This window comes from Cervus elaphus, chromosome 14 (genome assembly GCF_910594005.1).
Source record: "Cervus elaphus chromosome 14, mCerEla1.1, whole genome shotgun sequence".
Lineage (NCBI taxonomy): Eukaryota > Metazoa > Chordata > Mammalia > Artiodactyla > Cervidae > Cervus > Cervus elaphus.
Window position 1 is genome coordinate 71,632,806 of NC_057828.1, and position 22,710 is coordinate 71,655,515.

Here is a 22,710-nt window from a genome sequence, read left to right on the forward strand (position 1 = left end):
GACAAGACATCTGGAAGAAGAGGTTTCCTGTGAAATGGAAATGAACAAGACAAATGCAGATAGCAGAGCATCGACAGTTCCAGCAGAAGACAGAGTGAGAGGAACTGAGACTCAGACCAACACTTGAAAAGTAAAAGGCCTCCGGACACTGAGGTTGCAAGTGATTTTTTAATTTTCATATTTTGCTTCCCTGCATTTTCTAATCTTGATGCATTAACATAATTCTGTTCATGGGAACATAATGCTATTTCATATTTTTTAAATACATCAAATTATGGTGGTACCACATCTGCCAAGGGCTTAAGGGCGAAACGGGTAGTGGGCTTCTGACAAAAATCTTACATAAGGGAAGCACAATCCTTAAAGCTATTATAAATTAGACATGAGAGCTATTCAAAAGACCACAGTTCATGGAAACAATTAAATCTGTAGATAAAATTTGTATTGCAGTTAGGGTCATTGTCAAATAAAGTCAGGGTAACTTAAGGGGCAAAAGTTAATAATTTAATCACAATAATGATAATACCATGGCATATAAACCAGCAGATAGTCTTTCAGAGCAAAAATTAGGAAATCTGTGTTTCTTCATTATGTCCTAATTTATTCATTCACATATTCACTCACATATTCTCAACTATAGAAGTGAAATACCCAAGAGCAAATAAAAACCCTCAAAAAATGCAGGAAACCAAAGCATCTCCAAAATGTCACAGGTCACTGCCTCATTTTCTTCTTACTCCTTTTAAGCTTGGACATTTCTAAAAATCTTCAAAATGGAAAAGTGAACAAAAGCACACCTCCATTATATCAGCAAGTATCGATGTCTATAACTGGACTATACAAAGTGCCAAAAGATATATGCAAAAATAATATTTTCTCTAATAATCAATTCTTTACTATTAGGAAAAAAAAAGTTATAATAACACTTATTACTCTATTGAATCTACTCTGTAGAAATATCCTATTCATTAAAGCTACCTCTCCATAAAATTTCTCAATTAAGTACTCCTCAATTAAAAATTCAGTGACAATCATAACAGACTACAAAGAAAAGCTTAATTTTCATTAAAAACATTTCCTTAGATATTTTTTACATAAAATGAATGCTTTCTATACAGATAATTTCTCTTAATACCAAAAAAACTTTAGGTCTTTTACAAAACCACTCAATTAACTTTCTCCTTTTTACTCTCATAAAATATTTAAAACTTGCTGGACCAAATTTTCCTACAACGTCACCACCATACTATCTGCTTATGAATTTCTTTCCGCCCCTTTTGAAGAGACTTTTCTTTCCCTTGACACATTTCCGAATGTGTGCAAATAGTTTTCCTAAAACTGTGTTATTTATGAAATGACTTAATAGTGAGAGACTTCTGATAACGATACACAGAAAGTTCTATTTTGGTTCTCCTTTCCCAGATTTCCCCAGTGAAATATACAGACACGGAGCTATAGGTTACTCCTTTTTTTAAAGGTGGGGAGGGGAGGGCACATATCTATCTCATTCTTTACATTCTACAAGTATGCATGCTCTAGAGAACCTACTGAACAAGAGGTCACATTAACTGTTGCTGTCCCCCCTTCAGAGTGACCCATGCTGCTCTTCATAAATGAAAATTTAGAGGGAATTTTTAAAAGATAAAAAGAAAAACCATCCTGGATAATTTTAAATTATTTACTCTATGCAAGTATTTTGGCCTACTTAGGAAGAAAACATAACTATCTGGTAGCATGTGCCAAGGTGTCTGTGTATGAGTGAGAAAAAGAGCTAAATCTCCCCAATCTTCTAAGGATAGCATATTATTAGTCCTATATTTGATTAGATAAACAGTACATCTACTGATCTTCAATAGCCCTGGTGAAGCATAAGTAAATTCTAAGTGACTCAGTTAACAGAGAAAGAAAGTGAAAAGAAAGGAAATGGAAACAAATTCTATGTAGAAAATTCCTTTCCTAAATAAGAATTTCAATGTTTAAATGAAACAATACATGGGAAGCTAAAAAATGTTGTTACAACTTCAAGGTTATTCTATCCTTCAAGAAGTCGGCTAGACAGAAGACATTCTTTTTAAGATTTTATACCATTTTTAACAAAGGACCATGCAATCATCTAACTAAAGCACACTTACAAGAGTTTCTGATGAATGGTTCACCAACAGTTGTTATTATAAAAGAGTTTTCCCCAAAAAAGGATTAAGGAAATGGCAGAGAGTATGTTCATGGATAGGTTGGCTCAGGATTCTCCCTGGAAAAGGGGAACATCAAGCTACAAACTACAGCACAGAAATCAGACAATGTATTCAAAGGAAACAACCCATTTTCAATTCTAACAGAGATTTAAGTTTTCAGAAGCAGAATAGCCTGGTATAGACTACTTTTTTTTTTTGGTATTGACTATTAATTTAACAGAATTAACAGAATTCTAAGGAATAGTTCATACTAATGAACTGACACTTAAATAGAGTACTTTCTTAATCAAAGGTACAAGTTATTTTCAATGCCATTTTGAAAAGATATAGATATATAAAAATATAGACTTAGCCTTTTCTTCCAAAATAACAATATTTTCTTCCTGGCTATCAGAGGGGCAGGGAGTGAGGTATTTTAAAACCTCTAAGGAAAACAGTATGGAATCTTTTTAAAATGTGTCTTTTATCAAAAAATTTTTTTAACTCTTTTTAACAACAGGACAAAAACAAGTATCAGATTAGATATAGCAAGAAACAGTTACATAAAAGTTAAAATATCATCAAAACATGTTCAAACCAACCAGAACCAATCAATTTAAATTTATGAATCAAGCCAGGTATGTTTAGTAAGAAGGAAGAGGGGCTTGTGGTTAAATAGATATATAGCCCACCTGAAGACATTAAAATGCAATTAGAAAAAAAAAACTTGCAGAATAAAGACTTAACAAATTACAACATCTGTTTTAAACACTTTAGTAGAAAGAAAAAAATATATATATATAGACTATATATATCCTTCTAGTCCTACTGTAAATAAGCAAGGACCAAAATGAAAGTAAACTTTAAAATGTTAAAACAAGTAAACTCCTCAGTTAGGATTCCTAAAGGTATACAACAAGGACAAAGAATTACAAACAGAGAATTCTACAGTTCTAAGCAAAACTATAACAAGCTGGTGTCACTTTAAAAAGAGGGAATTAGTCTGCAAAAGAACTAACTACAAAATTCTAAAAAGAAGCAATTTCCCAAGATGTCAACATGCCAACTCAATATAAAAATGGAAGTAGAGAAGGAGGTTCAAGAGGGAAGGGATATATGCATATGCATGGCTGATTCATGTTGTACAGCAGAGACTAACACAACACTAAAACAACTATATGCCGATTAAAAAATGGGGAAGTACAGAGAAACCCATAATTTATTATGCTCTTTAAAATTAATACAAGTTACCAAATACTCTCTTTTTTTATTTTTTTTCTTTACCATACAGGCATCATAATTTTCAAATCAATAGGGGCCCTTAACTAGTACTGAAATCTTATGAGTGGCAATTATTAGAAAAGTTATCAAGTTATTAAACGGAACTATAATTCCTGAAATTTTTATTTATATAACTTAACACCTACTGAAACTTAACATGTACTCAATAGGCCTGAAATAAGATATTTCAGTTACTGTTCAGTGAACTGAAGACAATTTCCAAACATACAATGACTGACATACAAATAACTGCTTCCTCAATGAAGCCTTTAATTAAATTTTTGTCAAAATGCATAAAATAAGATTTTCATATGGATAAACATGTTACCTCCTGGACATCCTCTGGATTTCTTCGTGAAACAACCTAAAACAAAGAAAACACAGAAACATCTAATTATTATCAAAACTATTTTACACTTGTATGATTACTTTCAACAGCATTTGTATGAAAAATTCAATTTGCTTAAAGAAATATCATATCATTTTCACAGAACTCAGTTAAATAACTTCATTATTTGAAACACATACTAAAAAACTGAAACAAAAAGGCAAGTAAAATAAAGTCCACATGCTAATATTCATGTACTATTACATTCACAAGAGGATGCTTCATCCTTTTACTCTTACTCGACATAATTCTAACAGCTTATCTATCTCCCTTTCCTGTCTACATATAACTCAGAAGCATAAAAAGGCAGCTGCACCTCAGCAAAGTATACAAAGGGATAGTTCTGTATTATTTCTTCTTTTTTATTTTTCATTTTTTCTGTATAATTTCTTACACCCATATATAAATCTGCAATTAGCTCAATAAAGATTTCACATTAAAAAACAAACAAACAAACAAACAGCCACAATGCTCAGATACACCAATATCTGTTGGAAGTAATCACTGGCCTCCTAATGGTGAAACAGAAGTAACCTATTATAAAAAAAGTATACACATCCCTCACTAACAAATAATTCTATCATTATTGCCTGAGCAGGGAGGGTGGGGGTTGGATTCTTTCAGACTTCTCTAATGACAAAAGCCAAAAAGTCTACACCATTTACAAAGAATTCCTCACAAAGTGTACAAAAAGCAGGCTGGGTGCTCAAATCATCAAATGCATTGCAGAGTGGGGAAAATCTCATATTAGATACATAATACCCTCTATGCAAATATAAAAGTCATAAACCTGATGCTACAATATGGATTCTGCAGAAACAAACAAAAAAATACATCAAACATATTAGAATGGTGCCTGAGGATGAGAGGAAGAAAAGTCTTTGATGACAGATAACAACACTATAACTGGAGATTATGATCAACTCAACACTACTCCCAAGGTCCAAAGCAAAAACAAACGCATACTGCAGTCACGCAAACTTGGGTTCAAACCACAGTCCCTCCCTCACAGGGGTGATGGCCTCACCTCACGAGGATAATAGTCCCTGTCTGGCCTGGCTGTAGTAGACAGCGAATATGGAGACACCAGAACTCCATGATTTAAGTTATCTTTCTCTTACTAGAGAATTTAAGTACCTTGAAAGATCCCACACAACAACTCCAAAAGAAAATTAGGTTTCCAATTTCTTGCCACTCTACTCTCCAACTTTCAGTATATAAATTTGCTGAAATCTCTTAGCCATTTTCACTGCGAACAATGCTGTCCAACAGTACTTCCTCTGATGATGGAAGGAAATATCCCCTATTGCCACTGTTTAACACAGAAGCCCCTGGCCACATGCACACGTGGCTCCTGAGTGCTGGAAATATGGCTACGGCAACTGAAGAACTAAATTTTTAATTTTATTTCATTTCAGTTCAGCTCAGTTCAGTTCAGTTGCTCAGCCATGTTCGACTCTTTGCAATCCCATGAACCACAGCACGCCAAAAAGTAGCCACATGTGGCTAATGGCTACCATATTAAACAACAGAGATTTACAGTAAGGTTAGAACAGGTATGTAACAACAATGTATTATTCAAAAACTGGATTTTAACTGTTACTTTCAAACTCCACCCCCTAAAAAACATCCACCTTTCCAAAAGCATGATGTTTCACATAATTAAATGATTTAATTTTGCCTCCTATAAATATAAATTTGCCTCCTAAAAATATAAGAACATATTTTTATAAAATGTGCAGAAGAGAAGTTAGATAATCAATCCATTAATATCCACCCACCAAAAATAAATCAACATATGATCACTGGCAATAAGATTTATGTACCTTACTATTTTAAATAACACTTTAACACATGCAGATGATCTTTTTGGGACAAAAGAAATTATTTTCCTACTTGGTATACGTAGTAGAAGTGTCACATTTTAGATTTTCCTCAGGTAAGCTGTTCCTGGAAACCAAATATATGTGTACTGCATCATCAAAAATATATTAGCCATGCCCTAACAACAACCACAATTTAAAACCAATTTCATCAGAAATAGCCAATCTGGGGCTTCCCTGGTGGCTCAGTGGTGAAGAATCCACCTGCCAATGCAGGAGACACGGGTTCAGTCGCTGATCCGAGAAGGTCCACATGCCACAGAGCAAATAAGCCCACGCGCCACAACCACGGAGCCCACACTCTGGGCCCCATGCTCCACAACAGAAGCCGCCGCAACGAGAAGCCTGTGCACCGCAACTATAGAGCAGACCCTGCTCTCTACAACTAGAGAAAAGGCCACGTAGCAGCGAAGACCCAGCACAGCCGAAAAGGAAAGAAATGACCAATTCGGGACTTCCCTTGTGGCCCATTGGCTAAGACTCCTCACACCCAATGCAAGGGGCCCAAGTCTGATCCCTGGTCAAGGGAACTAGATCCCACATGCCACAACTAAAAGACCCACATGTCTCAACTAAGACCTGGGGCAGCCAAATAAATAAATAAAAATTTAAAAAAAGAAAGAACCAATCTGATTATGACTCCTCATCCACACTCTTCGTTGGCTCACAGATTTCTGCTATGTGGCTATGATGGCAAGCAAAAGAAAGTCCCTGCCTTCACACCTCCCAGAGCTTACAGTCTGGGGGCAGACTGGAGTTGCTAGGCAACAGGTTAAGAATAGCTTCACCTTCAATGTTTTCATGGTAAGTCACTCATAGTTATTATAGAAAAGCAAAGCAAGTACTCAACTACCTAACTGCAGATCTTTAATTTTAAGCTCTCAAAAAGAACTTCTCCTCATCCCCACATACTTCCCATATGAAGGAGGTAAGTCTACTCAGGCAGAGTTGAGAAAATGAGGTCAAAAGTTACTTCCTGAGCATTAACCATCCTTTTCCCAAACAGCATAAAAAAAACCTTAGTGAACAGCATGTCCAGTAAGTAGAGAGCTATAGTTGCTTGATTCTTTTTCCTCGTTGCTTCTTTTGCTTCTCTTTCGTAGGTTTTTCTTCCTCCTTCTACCCTCAACACTCTGTAAGCACTCCAAGAATCAATCCTAACTCTGCTTCTTAGCCTACTTTTTAGTATTAAGAAAGTCTATATCTGTGTTAATATTGTTCAAGGCACTGTACTAGGCAAGTGGGAGGGAAAAACAACCTTGACTTTGTACATTTACATTTGCACAGCATTTTATATCAATCTTTCATTTTATTCCCTCAACAACCTATGAATTATGAGGAAGTGGTTATTATGAGTTCCCCCTTTTATCCCACAAGGAAACAAGGTCCAGAAACTTGTATAATGTCACATGGCTATTTACCTTCAGATTTGGAGTTAGAACTCGGATTTTCTGATTCTTGATTCAGTTGTCTTTCCACTGTAGTCTACTGCAAAGGTCCCCAACCTTTTTGGCACCAAGGACCGGTTTTGTAAAAGACACTTTTTCTACAGACGGGGGTGGGGTCTGGAGATGACTTAAAAGCATTACACTTACTGTGCACTTTATTTCTATTATTATTACATCAGCTCCACCCTTCAATCATCAGGCATTAGATCCTGCTCTACTGCATCCCTCAATTTACCTGCAGTATTTTCAGGAATAACTTAACTCCACAACACCCTTCACCATTAGGTTTTATTTACTCTTACTCATTCAACAAATATCAGTGCCTACTCTGTTGATAAGCAGAGTAGCATAGCAGCGAATACACTGGGTCTGATTCCTACGTAACATTATAAAAATATAATCACTTGCTAAATACGTTACCGAGTTCAACCACTTGGTACCCCACTATAAGGATTCAGTATCCCCATGTGTGCAAACTCTCTTAAATGAGTTAATAATGTGTCCTCTGAAATGAAAACCAAACAACACAATGAGTTGGAATAACATATGGTGGTGGTTTAGTTGCTAAATCGTGTCCAACCCTTGAGATCCCATGTACTATACAGTCTGCCAGTCTTCTCTGTCCATGGGATTCTCCAGGCGAGAATACTGGAGTGGGTTGCCATTCCCTTCTCCAGAGAATCTTCCTGACCCAGAAATCGAACCCAGGTCTCCTGCACTGCAGGCAGATTCTTTACTGACTAAGCTATGAGGGAAGCCCCCTTATGGAATAACATGAGTTGAGCCCACACGTCCTTTAATAGTAACTCTTTCTAACTACGTAATTCTCTTCAGCAGGACTACAAAACTGACCAAAAAAAATAAAGAAAAATATCAGAAATCTGAGTGAAAAAAATATGATCATACTGAAAATGAACAAAATTGAAACCTCAGATCCAGATTTCTATAACTTTTAATGTTATGTTAGCAATTATCTTAATAAGTAGTCAATTCCAAAACAAAAGTACTATAAATTCAGGGACTTGCCTGGTGGTACAGTGATAAGAATCTGCCTGCCAATGCCAGGAACATGGGTTCGATCCCTGGTCCCAGAAGATTCCACGTATGTGGAATGGAGCAACTAAGCCCATGCACCACAGTACTGAGCCGAGTGCTCTAGAGCCCAACAGCCTCAACTGCTGAGCGGGCATGCTGCAGCTACTAAAGCCCGCACGCCTAGAGCTTGTGCTCCAACAAAAGAGAAGCCATTGCAACGAGAAACCTGTGCACTGCAACAGAGGAGGCCCCGCTCACCACAGCTGGAGAAAGCCCGCTCACAACAACAAAGACCCAGTGCGGCCAAAAATAAACAGCTAAATAATATTTTTAAAAATACTGTAAATTGACCCTGATGTAGATTGCTAGCATTCAAGTAATTTTTTTTTCTGGGTGAATTTCAATATTTTGTTATAAAATTTCACAAAAGTTGGAATTCAAAGCAGTGATTCTTTTCATTTAAAGTTCATAAATTTCCATGGCAAGCATAGACTATCGCCAGCTCAGTAAGTACTATACATATCATGAAGAGCCTTTTGCTATAGAGAATTCTATCACCAAGTCATCTTGAAAATTATTATCTAAAGCAGTGCTTGATAAACTGCGCTGCATGGAACACAGATATTCTTTAAAATCACCAATTTTAAAGGGTTTAATGATCAATTCAGTTTAGTTTAAAAAAAATTCTTTTTTCTTACAGCAGAATTTCTCAAGGCCTCAAGGCCTCTCAAGGCTTCTCAACATTATTATAGCCTAGTAAATTTATGAAAGGAAAACAAATAGTATTTCCCAAGGTCATTTATCCACCCAACTATTTATGCAACATCTATTACTGATAAAATTTGGAACACAACTGGGAAATGCTACTGCAACATTTGCAGTCCATTTGCCTCAGTTAATGCCAACAGCAAGTTCTGAGTTTAGGGAAACAAGGGTTCACAGTAAATGTTAACTATCTCTTACTATGCTAAGAAATTAAACATTTTATTACATTCAATCAACACAACAATCTTGCCTGGTAAGATGAGATAACCAAGGCCCAGGGGAACATATTATCGTTTAGTATTAATCGTATTCATCAGTAACACACAGGACCAGGTCTCACAACTCTCTGGTTCTAAACAAAGTGCTCTTGCCAGCACATAACTAAATTGACCCTCCTAGAGATTGAAATTCCAAGTAACAGCCCTAATGCCAGTTTAGTTCAGTCGTTCAGTCGTGTCTGACTCTTTGCAACCCCATGGACTGCAACACGCCAGGCTTCCCTGTCCATCACCAACTCCCAGAGCTTACTCAAACTCATGTCCATCGAAGCCATGATGCCATCCAACCACCTCATCCTCTGTCGTCCCCTTCTCCTCCCGCCTTCAATCTTTCCCAGCATCAGGGTCTTTTCCAATGTATCCAAGTAACAGTCCTAATGCCAGTTAGCAAACCAATTTTGTCCTTTACTAAGAAACGCGATTAAACCAAAAAACAGAAGCACTTTAGCAGATCAGAAGGAACAAAGAAGAGAGTTTGAATACTGGCTCTATCAGCAGCTGTAAACAGCTTTCTTGCTAGTTCTGTGATAAACCTAAGAAAAGCAAACTTAAAATGAGCTCTCTTTCCTATCTTTAAAAAAAAAAAAGAAGGAATGCTGCCGCTTGGCTTAGATAAGGCCTAGAATAAACAACAAATCATACTGTCCTTAGGTCCTCTAAATTCTTCCCAGTGATAACTTCTCTTATCTACTTCTTACCAAGTTATTACCTAGTTTCCTTAGGGAGCTTTCCTGGTAGCTCAGCTGGTAAAGAATCTGACTGAATATCTGAATCTTAAGCACTCTTCTAAATAAGAATGAATAAAATATGAAGTGAAAAGAAAAAAAAAGAAAAAGAATCTGCCTGAAGTGAAGAAGACTCCGGTTCAATCCCTGGGTTGGGAAGATATCCCCAGGGAAGGAAATGGCAACCCACTCCAGTATTCTTGCCTGGAAACTCCTAGGGGCAGAGGAGCCTTTTGGGCAACAGTCCATGGGTCACAGAGTCGGACAAGACTTAGTGAATAGTTTCCTTAATAGTCAAAGTCAAAAGCACTCTTATCAAATTATCATAATAATGATTTGAAATCAATCTCTTAACTCGAATAAACAAAAGAATTGTCTTCTTCATAAGATTAAGAGATAGCTACTGGGCAGATGGTGACTGCAGCCATGAAATTAAAAGACGCTTACTCCTTGCAAGGAAAGTTATGACCAACCTAGATAGCATATTAAAAAGCAGAGACATTACTTTGCCAACAAAGGTCCATCTGGTCAAGGCTATGGTTTTCCAGTGGTCATGTATGGATGTGAGAGTGGGACGGTGAAGAAAGCTGAGCGCCAAAAAATTGATGCTTTTGAACTATGGTGTTGGAGAAGACTCTTGAGAGTCCCTTGGACTGCAAGGAGATCCAACCAGTCCATCCTGAAGCAGATGAGTCCTGGGTGTTCACTGGAAGGACTGATGCTGAAGCTGAAACTTCAATACTTTGGCCACCTCATGCGAAGAGTTGACTCACTGGAAAACACCCTAATACTGGGAGGGATTGGGGGCAGGAGGAGAAGGGGACGACAGAGGATGAGATGGCTGGATGGCATCACCGACTTGATGGGCATGAGTTTGAGTAAACTTCAGGAGTTGGTGATGGACAGGGAGGCCTGGCGTGCTGCGATTCATGGGGTCGCAAAGAGTCGGACATGACTGAGCAACTGAACTGAACTGGAAAACAAAACTACAAAATTTATTCAATCTAACCATTATAGCTCCTACCAAAAATGATCAAAAAATAAGTCCCTTTGGAAACAAACAGAAACCATAATGATTTATAATCATATAATCATGATTTATATCACAAATTTAAATATAAATTTTAAAAAGCTACTTTTATGAGCAGTTTTATCAGGCCTTCTGATGGCCACTTCACTATCAGTATTCAGCTGCTAGTTCAGGGCAGAAGCAGAGGTAAGAGGATAAAATATTAACAAAAGTAACAAATTTTTTTAAAAACCGTCACAACACAAATAATCAAACTCAATGACAAACAGAGACATGCCCCACGCATTTTATTTCTCAAAGATACGACTTTCCAAATATAGAAGAGAGAAAAAAATAAGGTATATAAAAATGTAAGGCTACACTATACTGAACATTTCCCATTGTGGTGATTAGGCAAACCAAATGGAACATCCATCAGTGTAATGTATGCAATCCTGACTTTCAGACATTTGACTTTCATAAAATCCACATTCATATAAACATACTGACATCTTTAAATTGCATTTCATACACACACACACACACACACACACACACACACACACACACACACACACACACACACACACACACACACACACACACACACACCCCCGCCTCTGGCAAGAAGAACAGCGACCTCAAAGCGCGCAGCTCACACAGACAAGCATCCCCTTACCGATCTCAAGCCCCCTCCCCCTCCATCACCTGCATCTCAACTCCTCTCCCTCTTTTCCCTGCAGAGCTGCAGGTGCCACTGGTTGGCAAGGATACCTGGGTTGGTTAATCACTTGCCAGCCAGGTAGTCAGGACCCAAGAGACAGCACCTGCACAAACTATAATTGGATATTTTACAATATTTTTTTAGTACTCTGAAAAGAGAGAACTCCCATTAAGATATATAAGTCAGTGGGGAAAATTTTAGACATTCAACTTTCTAGTAATTGCTTATGACAGCAATATGTTGAAAGTAAGAAATATTTTCTACATTATTAAAATCCCAAAATCTATAGGAGAATAAAGAAACTAACAGCAAGTTACTTTTGTATACTCAATAAACGCTTGCTAAAGTTACTTTTCTCACTTCAAATTCTTCCAATTATTATAGCACTACTCTAAGGTGAACTATTTTCCAATCAAAGTTCAAGGAAAATAAAAATCCGTAACGTTAGTTAACATAGGGACTTCCTAGGCAGTCTAGTGATTAAAACTTCGCCTTCCAACACAGGGGATGCAAGTGTGATCCCTGGGCCCAGGAGCTAAGACACCACATGCTTCACAGAAAAAAGACCAAAACATAAAACAGAAGCAAAAATATAACAAACTCAATAAAGACTAAAAACTGGTCCACATCCAAAAAAAAAAACCTTAAAAAAAAATTATAGCAGCAAGTTACCTTGGTATACTCAATAAATGTTTTGCTAAAGTTGCCTTTCTCACTTCAAATTCTACCAATTATTATATAATAATACTATTGCTGTTTTTTAGTTGTGAAGTTGTATCCAACTCTTTTGCTCCCCCATGGATTGTAGTCCGCCAGGCTCCTCTGTCCGTGGGATTTCCCAGACAAGAATACTGGAGTGAGTTGCCATTATCTTCTACAGGGGATCTTCCCAATCCAGGGATAGAACCTGGGTTCGATCTCCTGCATTGGCAGGTGGATTTTTAACCACTGAGACACCAGGGAAACAACTATTTTCCAATCAAAATTCAAAGAAAGTAAAAATTCTTAATGTTAAAGTTAATGTACTGATTTCCTGGAGGTCTAGTGGCTAGGACTCCACATTTTGAATGCAGGGGGGCGCAGGTTCAATCCCTGGTCAGGGAACGGATATCTGCAAACCCTGAGGTGAAACCCCAAAAAAAGTTAATGTAAAAATCTTTAATATTAAAATGTTAATATCTGAGCATATAAGTTGTCAATAAACAAGATGAAAACAGGAATGGTTTACATTTTTTAAAACCTGGTGTCAACAGAGAGATTTTATTAGATACAGCACTAAAAGCCCATTTTTCCTCCATAAAAGAAAAACATGATAACCTAGACTTCACCAGAATTAAAATTTTTTACTTTGTGAAAGACACTGTTAAGAGAATGAAAAGATATGCTACATACTGGGAGGAAACACGTGCAAACTATATATCCGACAAAAAACTTACATTCAAAAAGAACTATCAAAACTCAACAGTGAGAAAGCAAATCCACTGAAAAAGCTGGGCAACAGATGATCTCAACAGGTTAAATACTCTATGATTCTCTTCATAAAAGGCCCTCAAAAGGACAGAAGCAGAGAGGCAGAGAACGGAACAGCAGCTGCCAGGGACTAAGAGGTGGGTGTAAAACAGCCAAAGCAGAGGGAGTTTTTGAGGCTGATGGGAACTGTTCTGCTTCCTGACTATGACCGAGGATATGTGAATCCATTCATGTGTAAAGATTCATAAAATCACACAACAAAATATCAATTATACTGTATGCTAATTTAAAAGATAACAGAGAGGAAAACACTGCCTCTTTCCAGCCTTCTCTCAAGTCCCTACTATATCCAGGCTCTGTGTTAGGCACCAAAAATACGTTAAAAAGACAGTTTGCCCTCAGAAGAAGCAAACAAGTACAATAAGGTAAAGGCTTTAATGGAGGGATATATTAGATTGGTGAAAAAGTAACTGCGGTTTCTGACAGTGAATCTTAAATCATTATAACTAGGCTCAAACACATCTTTGTTAATCAAAATAGGAACCATTATAATCAACACATTTCTGCCAGTGAGAAATAAGTTTATTCCCTTAGCATAAAAATCTGTGCTTCGAGATTCTATGAACTCTTGGAAAGCATTTTCTGCCTCCTGCTGGTTGCAAAAGCATTTTCCCTGTGAAAAGTTGTCAAGACAAATGGATAAGGAAGCTATGGTACATATACACAATGGAATATTACTCAGCCATTAAAAAGAATTCATTTGAATCAGTTCTAATGCGACGGATGAAACTGGAGCCCATTATACAGAGTGAAGTAAGCCAGAAAGATAAAGACCAATACAGTATACAAACGCATATATATGGAATTTTAAAAGATGGTAACAATAACCCTATATGCAAAGCAGAAAAAGAGACACAGATGTACAGAACAGAGTTTGGGACTCTGTGGGAGAAGGCGAGGGTGGGATGTTCTGAGAGAACAGCATTGAAACAACTATACTATCAAGGGTGAAACAGATCACCAGCCCAGGTTGGATGCATGAGACAAGTGCTCAGGGCTGGTGCACTGGGAAGACCCAGAGGGATGGGATGGGGAGGGAGGTGGGAGGGGGGTTCAGGATGGGGAACACATGTAAATCCATGGCTGATTCATGTCAATGTATGGCAAAAACCACTACAATATTGTAAAGTAATTAGGCTCCAGCTAATAAAAATAAATGGAAAAAAAAAAAGTTGTCAAGATGTTTGAAGAAGTCGTAGTCACTTGGCGAGCGGTCAGGTGAATATGGAGGATGAGGCAAACCTTTGTAGCCCAAATCATTCAACTTTTGAAATGTTGGTTGTGCAACATGCAGTTGGTCATCGAACTGGGCCCATCCTGTTGACTAATGCCGGGAGCAGGCACTGCAGTTTTTGGTACATCTCATCGATTTGCTGAGCATACTTCTCAGATGTAATGGTTTGGCCAGGATTCAGAAAGCTGTAGTGGATCAGAATGGCAGCAGACCACCAATCAATGACCATGACCCTTTTTCTGGTGCAAGTTTGGCTTTGGGAAGTGCTTTGGAGCTTCTCCTCGGTCCAACCACTGAGCTGGTCATCGCCAGCAGTCGTATAAAATCCACTTTTCATTGCACGTCACAATCCGATTGAGAAATCATTAATTGTTATTTCATAGAATAAGCAAAGACAACACTTCAAAACGACTATATTTTTAAATTTTTGGTCAGCTCATGAGGCACCCACTTATTGAGTTTTTCACCTTTGCAATTTGCTTAAAATGCCAAACCACCACAGAATGGTCAACGCTGAGTTCTTCGGCAACTTCTCGTGTAGTTGTAAGAGGATCAGCTTCGAGGATTGCTCTCCGTTGGTCATTGTCAACTTCCAATGGCCAGGCACTATGCTCCTTGTCTTCAAAGCTCTCATCTCCTTTGCAAAATTTCTTGAACCACCACTGCACTGTATGTTCATTAGAAATTCCTGGGCCAAATGCGTTGTTGATCTTGTGAGTTGTCTCTGCTGCTTTACAACCCATTTTGAACTCAAATGAGAAAATCATTAGAATGTGCTTTTTGTCTAACATCATTTCCCTAGTCTAAAATCAATATAAAATAAACAGAAAGCTCAGACAGTAAAGAATCTGCCTGCAATGCAGAAGACCCAGGTTCGATCCCTGGGTCAGAAAGATCCCCTGGAGAAAGGAATGGCAATCCACTCCAGTAATCTTGCCTGGAAAATCTCATGGACAGAGGAGCCTGGTGGTCTGTTCACAAAGAGCTGAACACGACTGAGCGACTAACTTCATTTTCACTAAGTCATTAACAAGAAAACATAAAGCAAGAAAAGGGCATTAAAATGATGTATCACATAACCACATTTATTTAAGAATGTATTCCAATATCAAACAGCAAAGTTCAACAATGCAAACCGTAATTACATTTGCACCAACCTAATACAATACAGAGTTCTCCATTTAAGAAAGGCTTCCTGTAGACACAGGGCAGGAGAGGTCACATGAGACAGCAGCGATTGCCAAGACAAAATGGAAGCACACTCCAGACTGAGAAAACCACATCTAACAGAGAGGCAAGGAGCATGCTTCCCAGTGATAAAGAATTTGCCTGCCAATGCAGGAGAGGCAGGAGACGCAGATGCGTGTTCGATCTCTGGGTTGGGAAGATCTGGAGGAGGAAATGGCAACCCACTCCAATATTCTTGCCTGGAAAATCCCATGGACAGAGGAGCCTGGTTGGCTACAGCCCACAGGATCGCAAAGAGTCAGATACGGCAGAGCACGCACACATGCCCGTGGCGCGCGCACACACACACGAAAAACTCAGTGTACCAGCATACTTAGGAAACTACAGGTGATTATCTTTCCAAGCACAAGCATCCCATACAACAGTGTGGTCAGGAATTGAGAGCAGGTTCCCTCCAAGCAATACAAATAGTGCTTGAATTTGAAGCTTTGGAAGAGGCAATTTTCAGATTCAAGTCGAGTACTTCTATTCATTTTCTGTTCCCCTTTGTTCACAACATCCTAATCACTGTAGTATATTTGCATCTATCACTTTTGTAAACTACAGTGTACCCACAGCCTCTAATAAAGTGTGTTTAGGAACTCAGCACAGCGCTGGGATTAAAAAGCACTCTGGCTGGTAGACTACCAGGGTTCAAATCTAAACTCTACCATTTGTCATGTGACCCCAGGCAAGTTATTTACCATGGCGGTGCTTCAATTTCCTCACATGAGAATAGCTGCACCTACTCATTGCACTGCCATGAAAAATGTGCTAATTTATATAACGTGCTTAGAATAGCGCTTGACTTACTCTAAGCACCACAGAAATGTGCGCTATTAATACTCAGCAAACGCTAGCTATGTAAAATACTTACGTGTTCTGATAGTTTGAAAACAAACCCAAATTATGTGCAAGACCTGCACACCAAAAACTGGAAAATATCGCTCTAATTAAATAGCTAAATAAATGGAAGATTTGTGTTCATGGATTAGAAGATTTAATATTATTTAAACTGATGTACATTCTCAACGTGCGTGCATGCGTGCTCAGTCGCTTCAGTTATGTCCAACTCTTTGGAACCTTATGGACTGTAGCCCTCCAGGCTCCTTGGTCCATGGGATTCTCCAGGCAAGAATACTGGAGTGGGTTGCTAAGCCCTCCTCCAGGGGATCTTCCTGACCCAGGGATCAAACCTGCACATCCTTTGGCTCTTGCACTGCAAATGAATTCTTTACAACTGAGCCACCAGCCACCAGGAAAGCCCCATATTTTCCATGTAATTCCAATCAAAATCTGAGTAGGCATGTTTGCAGTTTAACAAGCTGATTCCAAAGTTTTTCTGAAAATGCAAACAATCTAGAATAACCAACATAATTTTGAGAAAGAAAGAGGACTAAGACTATCAGATGTCATCTTAGTATAAAGGTATAAAAAGGCTGTGTGCTATCAAGAGAAATAAAAGCCCACATTCATTGACACTTGTATATAAACTTTCATAGTAGCTGTACTAATAATAGCCAAAAACTGGAAACAACTGAAATATCCATCAAGCCAAATGTGGATGGATTAACCTAGTATAACCATACACAGGAATGTGCGTGCGTGCGTGCTCACTCACTTCAGTCATGTCAGACTCTTTGCGACCCTACGGACTATAGCCTGTCCGGCTCCTCTGCCCATGGGATTCTCCAGGCAAGAATACTGGAGTGGGGTGTCATGCCCTCCCCTAAAGGATCTTCCCGACCCAGGGATCAAATCCACGCCTCCTGCTCTCCTGCACTGCAGGTGGATTCTTCGCCGCTGAGCAACCAGGGAAGCTCACGAGGGGATACTGGTCAGCAACAAAGGAGAATAAAAATGCACAGTCAAGATGAATCTCAAATAACCATGCTGAGTTAAAGGAGTCAGATCCCTCCTCCACACAAAAGCGCAGGACAACAACAGAAAGCTGACCCGCGGCTGCCGAGGGACAGGGGTGGGGAGAGGGGGCTGACTGCAAAGGAGCATGAGGGAACTCCTGCAGTGACGGCTGTGGTGGTGGTCACACAATACAGACGCGTGTCAAAACCCGCCCAACTGCACACTTAAAATCGGTGAATCTGACTGCATATAAACTATGCCTCAACAGAAACAAAGTCATAAGGCAGCACTGTCTTTCAAAAATAAAAACGTAAGATTTTCTTTGCATATTCATGAAAGAATACAGGCAAGAATTACTATTTACTTAATACTGTTAAGAAATCTATATTACCTTATCCAAATTTTGTAAACTTAGCATGATGAAACAACCAAAAACACTATGTGAATGGTTCTTTTACAGCTGCGTCTCCTTTAACTAAACAATCAACGGAAATCTACAAAAGAACTTTCTAATGCTGAACAGAAGTACTTATTCAAGATGAAAATTAATAAGCAACACAGGATTTAACTAGGAAATCCGTTAGCAAGCTTGTAACTGGCCATAAGGTTATCTAAGCCTGCCAGCTTCCAGAGAACTGGGGGGAAAAAAAAAGTATAAAAGAGATTTAAGAACATGAAACAGCTCTTATGCTACCCAAAACTTAGCAACGGTAATTCCCATGATTCTAATTCTATTCTTAAATAAAGAACCTTGCAAGAATCAAGAATATAGAGATTGTTCCTTAATGATATCAGTCAGTCAGTAATAGGGAACATAAACAGGACACTTTTATCTCACAAAGTTCTCTCAGGGGAGCACTACTTACCTGATAAATTCTCCTGAGGTAAGATGTTTTTCTCTTTAACTCTCAAAAAATAACAAATATTTTACTTATATTTTATACTATTAAGCAGTTATTTTTTAGGTATATCTCTTTATTAATCCTCAATCTTTAAAATCAGAAAATAAAATCTGTACCATAAGCAATAAATGAGGACATAAATATTTACAAGGAGAAAAAAAAAGACAGTGTAAGCAATTTCTAGTTAAATAACCACAGAGATAACTAATATGCATATTACACGGATCTGGTTAGAACAGGCAATGCGCTACTTTATCTTCTAATTGATGTTGTCATATGTTAGTTTACAGCTTTAAAAAAGATATTTAAGATCTCAATTAGATTAACCATTCCTTTTGTAAAGTAAGACTACAAGTAATAATCACATTCAGTTTCTTTCAAGTTCTACACACATTCACACATTCCTTCTACCTGCAATGCCCTTTCCACTTATCCCACCCATCTAGATTCTTCCCATCTCTCACCACCTATCTTAATTGGTACATGTTCCCTGATCCCTTGAGCTAGAAACTCTGTATTCTGAAACCCCACAGCTCTTTTCTGTAGTCTTTTATGGCATTTAACACCTTCTACCTTGCACTCTACTTCAAGTACAGTAAACTATAAGTATCCTTGAAAAGAAGGTCCACACTTTATTCTGCCTTGTAACCCTCAGAGATCATAGTACCTGAAACTAAATAAACATTTAGTAAATGTGCTACCTAAAACACAGAGGAAAACAATAATTTTTAGGCACTCTGTGCCCCACAATGCCTTGGGAGATACAAAAGGAAACAAATGCCAATGATAGTGACCTGCTCTAAATCTGAGAGACACAGACAAGCAAACAGATTAATACAATATATTATAACTGTGATAAGTGTTATAATAGGAGAGGAACAGGGTGCTCTGAGGAGGAACATTAGAGTTAGGGCATTAAGTATGTTGAAAATTGTTCTAATTTCACAAACTATGTCAGGAAACCAAGTCTAGGTTTCTGAAGGGCCAAAAGAAGCTTTCAAGGGGGCTATAGTAAGAGCACCCTTAATCTTGAAATTTTTTCTTAAGCTGAAACTAACACTCCACCTATATAACAACTTTACTTGCAAACAGAGAGTAACAATTTTCTCTGTATTCTTGGTACAACCCTCTGCAATAACCAGGCCTGGTCTTACTACATTTACACAAATTTGCCCATCCTATCCTTTTACACTTGTCTGAATTGTGCACCAATTCCAAAAAGCACATGCCATTCCCATGCCCCAGACTCTGCAGATCTAAATCTATTTAACCTTTAAGGTTCTTTTCAAGGCCCACTTCCTGATCTATCACCCAAGAGTACTACATCCCCCAAACGTATACTGTAACATTACTACTCTCTGTACCTCTCTTTTTTTAACAATTAATGATAAAGTTAATTCTTAAACATTTTTTTTTACAACTTGGAGTTAAACAGAATTGACCTCATACCCCAGATGTGCTACTTCCTTGCAATGTGAAGTTGGGCCAGCTACAACATTCTTCAACCATAGTTTCCTCTTCATTAAAATTAGGATTTAACTGGGTGATGTGTACATATGCCTAATACACACATACATTCATACTACATATAATACATTACATACATATATGTAATTTTAATACTAATTTGTATTTAATATTCATATTTAATTTTATTACTCTTATTTCAAGGAGGAAGATGCAAACTCTAAAACTCAACGAAAGAGCAATGAAACATGAACAAAGTGGGTACTAAAAACTGTATCAATCAGTCGATGTAAAGGAGCCTCACAACTTTCAAATGTGCTCTCAAGACAACTCACGCAAGACACCCTTAGCAGAATTTCTCATGTCTCCTACGGAAAACCCACGAAAAATTCAGAGGCGAAAAGACACAAACAGTTACAGAGGTCCTAGGATGGTGGCCCTACCACTGACATACTTCCCAAGGGTTTATCTGCCTCTGTGCAACCCAGAAGGAAGGGAAGAAATACCCTCTATTACGTAAGTCAAATAGTACATCAATTTAACACTTTTTTTTAAACCTGCATCATCCCTAGGAGACAAGCAAAACAGCTTCTGCATTTCAGCCTCGGAAGAGAAAGTCCAAGTGGGATGGGGCTGAGTCATCTATTAAAAATCATCAACGTCTGCCCCACCCTGGAATGGGGACACCATTGAGACCATTTCCAGCGCGGTCCGGGACTCCCCACGCTCTGCCCCTACCGCATCCTTTTTCAAGTCCCCACCTCGGGCGCCTGTCCCGGCACTAGGCGCAACCTGGCATCCGGCATCCCCACACCAGGGTCTACGCCTGTCTCTCGTCCCTGATCAGACTCCGACCCCCGCCCGAAAACTGCACTCACCCGGGCGGTGACCTTATACACCGTGTAGCCCCTCGGGTGTCGCTGGGGCTCCGTGACAGTGTAGAATCGGGCCAGATCGGCACCCCGCTCGCGGGGAGAGGTCATCCTCCCGCCGCCTCTGTCGCCGCCGCCTGCCGGGGATCATCAGTGCAACCCGGCGCCGCCGCGGTTCTCTGAAGCAGCGGCCAGGCGGCGAGGGGGCGGTGGCTCCTCGGCGGCGCCTCCGCCCCTGGGCTCTGCTTCCGGGGTCGCGGAAAAGCTTCCGGGTCAGACCCGGGCGCCAATCCTTGGAGGGAGACTCCACGTAAGACCCGGACCCCCATCCCGGCCTGAGCCTGGCAAGTGAGCGAGGATCAGGCAATGGCACCGCCAGCGACGAGATGGAGGGATACCCCAGCCTAGTATCTTCTTTCCTTTCTTATTGGCGGCCCATTGGTTTAAATACCCACAACCCCTGAACTCTTCTTTCAAGACAAACTCGGTCCATCTGTGCACCCGTGTTTATACCACCACAAAGCGAAAGTGAAGTCGCTCATTCGTGTCCGACTCTTCGTGACCCCATGGACTGTAACCTACCAGGTTCCTCTGTCCATGTGATTTTCCAGGCAAGAGCACTGGAGTGGGTAGCCATTTCCTTCTCCAGGTGATCTTCCCAACCCAGGGATTGAACCCAGCTCTCCCGCATTGCAGGAAGACGCTTTACAATCTGAATCACCAGGGGAGCCACAAAGTGAAAGTCGCTCAGTGTCCTGATTCTGCGACCCCAAGGATTGTACAGTCCATGGAATTCTCCAGGCCAGAATACTGGAGTGGGTAGGCTTTCCCTTCAGGGGATCTTCCCAACCCAGGCATCTAACCCAGGTCTCCTACTTTGCAGGCAGATTCTTCACCAGCTGAGCCACAGCAAGCCCCCCAAATTTAAAAAAAAAAAAAAAAATAGTTTTTGTCTTAAGAGTTTTATAAGGATTAAGCTTCAACCCACTGCAGTGCGCTCACTGACAGTACACCCTGAGGGGAATTCAAACTAGGGGAAATTAATATGCATTCCCTGCTTTGAGTATACTAACCCTTAGGTAGTTAAGTTGCATATCGAAGGGAAAATTTCACAGATGTCGTGGTCTGGGCGTGGGTTGGAAAGGAGTTTCCAGGCATGAGACAGAGTGAGAGGGAAAGTAAAGTTTATTAGAGTGGGAGATGCTGTTAGAATAGCGGGCTTGCTCAAGGGAAAACCGAGGTTGAATGGGGGTCCTTAGTCCACTTTTATACGCAGGGTACAAGCAGTAGGATGGGGGTCTTGCGGTCATTTGCTGATTGGATGAGGCATGTATACTGGGTGGGGAAAGAGTAGGGCAAATACCTTCTCTCTATGGGATAGGAGGGGAGATACGTTATACAGTTCCATTAATAAACAGTATATATATAATGTACACAGTATATAGTATATAATATATACTGTTCCATGCGGGAGGGAAGGATGATAAGGGTCTGGTTTTTCTGTTCCTGCCTTCCAAGACCCTCCTTGGTTTTATCTGCTCTTTCATCCTTGGGTCACCACAGTCCTCCCTCTATTTTTAGGGCTGATTCTTTTGGCCTCTTTTGATACCCTGCTCATGTCTAACTACCTACCTATTTCACTTCTCAGGCACTTGGGAACCCAGTCTCAAAGGAAAACGGGCGATGATCGCTCTGGCTTCATCAGGCTGTACAGAGGTGTAGTGGGGCTCTGGGTTCCCTTCGCCTGCTCTCTGTCAGGGTGCATTTACGGAGGGAGATGAAAGTCCATGAAGTGATAAGGCAGCTTGTTTCAGCACTGTCTGGGTGTTGGCCAGGGAACATTCTTGTCATACTACCACTTGGAGATTTGTTGTATTCTAGAAGAAACAAACTTAATGAGAAAGTTAA

At 39.4% G+C, this 22,710-nt stretch overlaps 1 protein-coding gene across 3 annotated transcripts in view; it reads right to left on the minus strand.

Moving 5' to 3' along the window:
* Positions 1 to 21,052, minus strand: part of RPS6KC1 (ribosomal protein S6 kinase C1) — a 195,688-nt gene extending 174,636 nt beyond the window's left edge. The window contains exons 1-3 of one of the 3 annotated variants that reach the window (XM_043924641.1): positions 20,809 to 20,914; positions 3,781 to 3,816; positions 2,133 to 2,248 (exon numbers count right to left, since the gene is read on the minus strand). Coding sequence is in view for 2 of the 3 variants with exons in the window: in XM_043924639.1 (XP_043780574.1) it covers positions 3,781 to 3,816; positions 20,809 to 20,913 (141 nt within the window). In the remaining variant the exon portion in view is untranslated. Of the gene's footprint in view, positions 1 to 2,132; positions 2,249 to 3,780; positions 3,817 to 20,808 lie in introns of all 3 variants that reach the window. The other 2 variants (XM_043924639.1, XM_043924640.1) reach the window with 2 other exon arrangements.
* Positions 21,053 to 22,710: the final 1,658 nt, after the last annotated feature.